The sequence below is a fragment of the Callorhinus ursinus genome, unplaced genomic scaffold (genome assembly GCF_003265705.2).
Source record: "Callorhinus ursinus isolate GAN/ISIS: 27379988/994484 unplaced genomic scaffold, GSC_fseal_2.0 scaffold35, whole genome shotgun sequence".
NCBI classification, from domain to species: domain Eukaryota; kingdom Metazoa; phylum Chordata; class Mammalia; order Carnivora; family Otariidae; genus Callorhinus; species Callorhinus ursinus.
In genome coordinates, this window is record NW_027397097.1 from 222891 (window position 1) to 229227 (window position 6337).

The 6337-nt window shown below is 42.2% G+C and overlaps 1 protein-coding gene across 1 annotated transcript; it reads left to right on the top strand.

Annotated features, from left to right (window-relative positions):
• Positions 1-2963: 2963 nt before the first annotated feature.
• On the top strand, positions 2964-4627 carry HBE1 (hemoglobin subunit epsilon 1). Its single transcript, XM_025894205.2, has 3 exons — positions 2964-3175; positions 3299-3521; positions 4369-4627. The coding sequence occupies exons 1-3, from the start codon at positions 3084-3086 to the stop codon at positions 4495-4497; spliced, it is 444 nt and encodes a 147-aa protein (XP_025749990.1). The 5' UTR covers positions 2964-3083; the 3' UTR covers positions 4498-4627.
• Positions 4628-6337: the final 1710 nt, after the last annotated feature.

Consider the following 6337-nt stretch of genomic DNA (forward strand, 5'->3'; position numbering starts at 1 on the left):
GGAATCTCTTGCTACTCATGGTAACCAACTTATTCTAGGTGGATGCAACACCTCGTGGAACCTTTGATAGATACCGTCTATTTCTGTTATGAGGCTATAAATTCACACGCATAATGGAAGCAGACTGATAGCCTCTCTAATAAGGAATCCTACACAGCTTTTTATAGCTTCAGTGGTTTATAAACCTTATCCATGATTTTCTACTTTTAAAATTCAAAAATTAAAAAAAAAAAGCTCATTTGTGGTGAAGAATAATTTTGGAGTAATTTTTCTCAGATAATACTATGAAAACCATGTAGTGGGGCCACAGAGCTAGCTTACCTACCAACAGCGTGACTTATATAATCCACACGAATAGCACCTAAAGATATAATATTTGACTCATAGGATTTCTATGTGTCACAAATTAACCATAGAGATTTAAGAAAATATTTTAGGGGCGCCTGGGTGGCTCAGTCATTAAGCATCTGCCTTCAACTTGGGTCATGATCCCAGAGTCCTGGAATCAAGCCCCGCATCAGGGTCCTTGCTCAGCGGGGAGCCTGCTTCTCCCTCTCCCACTCCCACTGCTTGTGTTCCCTCTCTCGCTGTGTCTCTCTCTCTCTGTCAAATAAATAAATAAATAAACCTTTAAAAAAAAAAAGAAAATATTTTATTTTTTCCTGATTAGGAGACATCTTAAATTTCTTAAAATCCTTCAGAGAGCTTACAAAAGTACAAATGCTACAGAACACCTGAGAGGCAGGAATTAATGTTTATCAAAACTTAGAATTTCTTGGGGCGCCTGGGTGGCTCAGCGGTTAAGCGTCTGCCTTCGGCTCAGGTCATGATCCCAGGGTGCTGGGATGGAGCCCTGCGTCGGGCTCCCCACTTGGCGGGAGGCTTGCTTCTGCCTCTCCCACTCTCCCTGCTTGTGTTCCCTCTCTCGCTGTGTCTCTCTAGGTCAAATAAATAAATAAAATCTTTTTAAAAAAATGTGGAATTTCTTTTTAAAAAGTCTTTTAATTTAAATACCTTAAGACAACATGTTTTTACTTTATTAATTTTTTAATTTTATATGTAATAAATATTCTTACTGTTTACTTTTTCTGATGATTTAATCTTTCTGATCTATCTGGATAATCATATCACTTATCTCTAATCATGTCACTCATGAAAAAGCCTGGGTTTTTCATCCAAGAAAGGGAAACAATAATATTTCATATTTGAAGTAAAGTACTTCAAATGAGCAGCTGAGATAATTTAGCTTGAATCAACAAGCACCTAAGCTGTAAGAGACTATACTCAGCCGTCCTAAACTGACTTCAGAATCAGAATTGATAAGCCTTGAACTGAGCTACAGATATGCTGCTTTTCAACTCTGTAACATATATAGTCTAGTCCAGGGAGGTTTTCCTGACTTTCTTAAGAGGGGAAGAGCTGGGCGCCTGGGTGGCTCAGTCGTTAAGCGTCTGCCTTCGGCTCAGGTCATGATCCCAGGGTCCTGGGATCGAGTCCCACATCGGGCTCCCTGCTCAGCAGGAAGCCTACTTCTCCCTCTCCCACTCCCCCTGCTTTTGTTCCTGCTCTCGCTGTCTCTCTCTGTCCAATAAATAAATAAAATCTTTAAAAAAAAAAAAAGGCGGGGGGGGGGAAGCTAACAAACACTGTGAAAGTCACAGCCCAGGAACACTGGTCCATTAAAGACTGAAACTTAATTATACAACTATAGAATGTTTCTCCTCCAACATTCCTTACCACCATACCAACTGGACTCCAGACTAATAACAGTGGATTACAATTGAAAAAGTTGCAAGGTGCAGACTCTATTTCATGCTGAGTTTTTAGGGAAGTCCAAAGACAAGAGTGGCATCAACAAACAAATAAACAAACAAAAGGACACTAGAGGCATTTGAAGCCTCGGGCACCTGTGGCTGCAACAAACATTGAACATACTCCAACCTCTAGCCTAATTACCTGCCAGTTCATCTATTTCTCAGCTTGATCACAAGTCCTGGTTTTATTTTTATTTTTTAAAGATTTTATTTATTTATTTGACAGAGAGAGAGACACAGAGAGAGAGGGAACACAAGCAGGGGGAGTAGGAGAGGGAGAAGCAGGCTTCCCTCGGAGTAGGGAGCCCGACGCGGGGCTCGATTCCAGGACCGTGGGATCATGACCTGAGCCGAAGGCAGACACTTAATGACTGAGCCACCCAGGTGCACCACAAGTCCTGGTTTTAAATAATTGCAGAGTCCTCAGCTGTCTCACTGATTAAAAAAGTATTAGTGGGGCAGAAAATCAAGAAAAGAGCTCAGGGAAATCTCCCCAAGGTAGCCAATTTCCCCTGAAGTCACAGAGAAACGGACAGAGAGAGGGCTCCAGGGAAGCACAGGACATGAGTTTATTCTTTCTGTCCTTTTTATGAAATTACCCTCAGGTATTGTACTTTGGGATTGAGGTCTTAGTCCTATTGGATCCCTTGGATCCCTTGTTACTCTGTTCAGCTTCCTGAAATAACCACGTATGTGTTTTGTCTCCTTTGGAAAACTAAGAACCAGAGGCTTGGTTATAATCCACTCCTCAAGTGAGTTAAAACTCGCTGAGATTCTGTGTCAACAACTGTACTTTTTTCTTTTTGACTCTGTTCTTGTCCCTGTCACCATCTTTAACTCAAATATTAAAACTGTTTTGACTGAAACTCTTGCCCTATCTTGGGCTTAGCTCCTTTCTATAGGTTTTTCTTGGAGAAGAAGAAGGGAAAGATGGATGTCATCTTGGAGGATCACCTGGGGAGAGAAGAGGGTGAAAGGGAGAATGAATGGTAAATTGTGTTGAGGACAGAGGAGGAGCCAACAAAGGAAGGCTGTCTCAGGAACCAATACACATTATCACAAGTTCGGTGTACATTCTTCATTGCTGACCCTTTCCTGACCTGACTCCACCCCTGAGGGACACAGCTCAGCCTTGACCAATGACTTCAAAGAACTAGGAGGAACAAGGGACCAGAAGGTCAGCAGTAAGGAATAAAAGGTGAGAGCTTCCAGCAGCAACACATACCTACTTCTCTCTCTGATCACCTGTAAGCTCCCAGACCTGACATCATGGTGCATTTTAGTGCCGAGGAGAAGACTGCTATCACTAGCCTATGGGGCAAAGTGAATGTGGAAGAGGCTGGAGGCGAGGCCCTGGGCAGGTAGGCACTGGGTTTCAAAGCATGGGAAAGAGTGGTGAATATGAATCTGGCCAATTGACCAGGAAATTCCTCAAGATTTTTGAAAGTCTCTGATTTCCCATCTGCTATGGTTCCATCACGTAGGCTCCTGGTGGTTTACCCCTGGACCCAGAGGTTCTTTGACAACTTCGGCAACCTGTCCTCTGCCTCTGCCATCATGGGTAACCCCAAGGTCAAGGCCCATGGCAAGAAGGTGCTGACTTCCTTTGGAGATGCTATTAAGAACATGGACAATCTCAAGGGCGCCTTTGCTAAGCTGAGTGAGCTGCACTGTGACAAGCTGCACGTGGATCCTGAAAACTTCAGGGTGAGTCAGGAAATGTTCATGTGCTCTTTTATTACTTTTCACTTTGAGATAATAATGGAAGTTGAGACTTTGATTGGAAAGACTAACAAAAATTTCAGAAATCATGGGTCGAACTTGGTGTTAGAAGGACACATCACCCTTGTGCATAACCAGGACCACCTTGATTCAGGACTAGTGACAGTAAAGGGCTATTAGCAACCAGAGTTTGCTTAAAAGTTTTCAAGAACTTTTGTCAGAACTGGATGTGTTCATCCTAGAGAATGACATCAGAGAATAGCAGACTTGTTCAAGGAGGAATGGAATTTGGGGTTTGGTAGATAAAGTTCTGTCTCAAGGAAGGTGAAAAGTCTATTTTACGTGGGTCCTGTTGACTAAAGTTTAGGGAGAGATTTGGGGGAAAAATATTTAGACAGACTGTCTCAAAGAAATATACAACAAGTTCTCTAAAATATATTAAACTACCTGTCAGTATCGTTACCAAAGGGAGGCTTGTTCCTGCACCGATTGGAGACTTTAAATAAACTCACTCTGGGCACCCGTGCAGCCCTAAAATCCCATTATTACAGGAATTAACCAGTTGGGAGATAAGAGAGGGAGGGAGAGTTGCAAATAAAAATGGTGGCTTGGGAGAGAGGATGGGACATAGGGAGGCAGGGAGTTGAATGGAGAGCTCACTCATTATATTGAATTTAGGGACTAGCTTATCGAAGCTTTTTGCAGGCACACACCTCGGAGAATTAAGTGTGGGCTTGGCAGGGAGTATAGGTATTGAGCCACTTTTTCTGCAATTCTTTTTGAGAACTTCTACTCAACATGCTTATTTGTCATTTTCTCTTTCACCTAACAGCTCCTGGGCAACGTACTGGTGATCATTCTGGCTTCTCATTTTGGCAAGGAATTCACCCCCGGCGTGCAGGCCGCTTGGCAGAAGCTGGTGGCTGGTGTTGCCACTGCTCTGGCCCACAAGTACCACTGAGTCCTCTTTCCAGTTCAGCAGTACCCTTCTGTGTCCTCAGCGTCCTCCTTCTGCACATGGGCATTTGGGTTTGGCCTTGAGAGCAGTTTCTGTTTAATAAAGTTCATTCTATTCAATAATCAGAAATTAATATTGTGTCTTCTCCATCTTTCACTCTTGTGTTAAAGGAGAAAAGTTTCATTGGCTGAGGGGTGGGAGGAGACTTGGAAAAAAATAAGAGCTCCTTTGGGAAGACAGACATTATGGGAGGATTCTAGAGGATCTTGGTGGGTGATAGAATGGGGAAGAAGTTTTCTGGGTGGGGGAAAGTGTTAGTTAAGTGGGCAGGGATTTACAGGGCAGTGTGGCAAAAAGTTACTGTAGAGGGGAAGGAAGGAGGTGTTAAGCAGTGCCTCAGAAAAAACAAGATAGATTTGTGGTACATGTCTTAGCTTTAAAACATTTGCAGGGATCTAAGGTCTAGGCCGGAGTCCCAAGCAGACTTTTTCAATTTGCTTTAATGTACCTATCGAATCAGCTAACTTAGCATATATCTTGTGAGGCTGAATTGGACATTGTATGCTAAAACCATTCTCTTCCACCTGGTTTTGCTGTAACATTTGGAAAAGGAATAAATGTCATCCCTTTAGCAAACAAAACAAAACAAAACAAAACACTGGAAGAACATCTAATCCTCCCCTAATTTACCTGTTTTGCTTCCTTATGATGTTGGATAGAGGTATTATTACTATTTTAAGAAATACTAAATCGTGTGCCCAACATCATCTTTTTTTTAGATTTTAAAATTTATTTTTTAATTTAGATTCAATACATGGTACAATCTTAAGAGAACTGAGAACCAAGAAGGGCCGTGGCTTCTTCCCTATAAAGACCAGCTGAACAACAGACTGGTACCTTGTCACAACTCCTCACTCAATGCCAAGGACACTTACAATTCTTTCTTTTTACAGTTTTAATCCATGCTTCAGCATCAGTCTTTAAGTCCTTGCAGGCTGGGTGGGTCACGGGGACCTTGAGATGTGAATTGCGTGCTAGCTGGGGTACTAGGATGGATGGGTGGAAGAGGGAAGAGGGGAAAGAAATAGAGTATCAGATTTCACATGAAAAGCAGAGTCCCTCTGGGGATGGGTTTTTTAAAAACAGAGGGGTGACAGGAAACAAACTGAGGGTTGCAGGGGGGGGGGGGTTGGGGGGATGGGTTAGCCTGGTGATGGGTATTAAAGAGGGCACGTTCTGCGTGGAGCACTGGGTGTTATACGCAAACAATGAATCATGGAACACTACGTCAAAAACTAATGATGAAACATATGATGATTAATATAACATAATAAAATTAAATTTAAAAAAAACAGGGGTGTGGTTTAGTCATTTTGGAAAGCAGTTGGAGAGACCAGGTGATGAAGAGAAGGGAGTTAGTGTTATTTTATATGCAGGGAACCAGTTAAAATTACTGTTCAGGAGACTGAATATGAATAGAAGGTTTAAGAAAATTGATACATATGTGGGTGCATACCTGATCAGAGAAGGAGTATAGACTTGGGTGTGGCCATAGCAGCTTGGTGTGATTTTGAAGAAGTGATTGGGAAAAGGACGATTAGGGCAAAGATTCAGCAGGACTTGAAAAATAATTGACAGATGGTGGGGAAGTCATAGATTATAGCCAGTTTCCTGTCTGGTGAATAAGAAAGAAGGACACCTACTGACAAAGAAAAAATGCCTAGATGTCCCTTACTTTGGAGCTGGAAATGAACATAACCAGTCTCGTGGCAATCATGTCATTGAAGAAGTCTCTAGAACGCTCAAACTGACTCAAGAAATAGTTAATACGTATGCAAGGAAT

Bases quoted from the DNA above. Each gene is read 5' to 3' on its own strand.
- HBE1 (XM_025894205.2), top strand. From the start codon at position 3,084: ATGGTGCATTTTAGTGCCGAGGAGAAGACTGCTATCACTAGCCTATGG. The intron at 3,176-3,298 runs GTAGGCACTGGG...TCCATCACGTAG, and splicing joins GGAGGCGAGGCCCTGGGCAG to GCTCCTGGTGGTTTACCCCT. The intron at 3,522-4,368 runs GTGAGTCAGGAA...TTCACCTAACAG, and splicing joins TGGATCCTGAAAACTTCAGG to CTCCTGGGCAACGTACTGGT.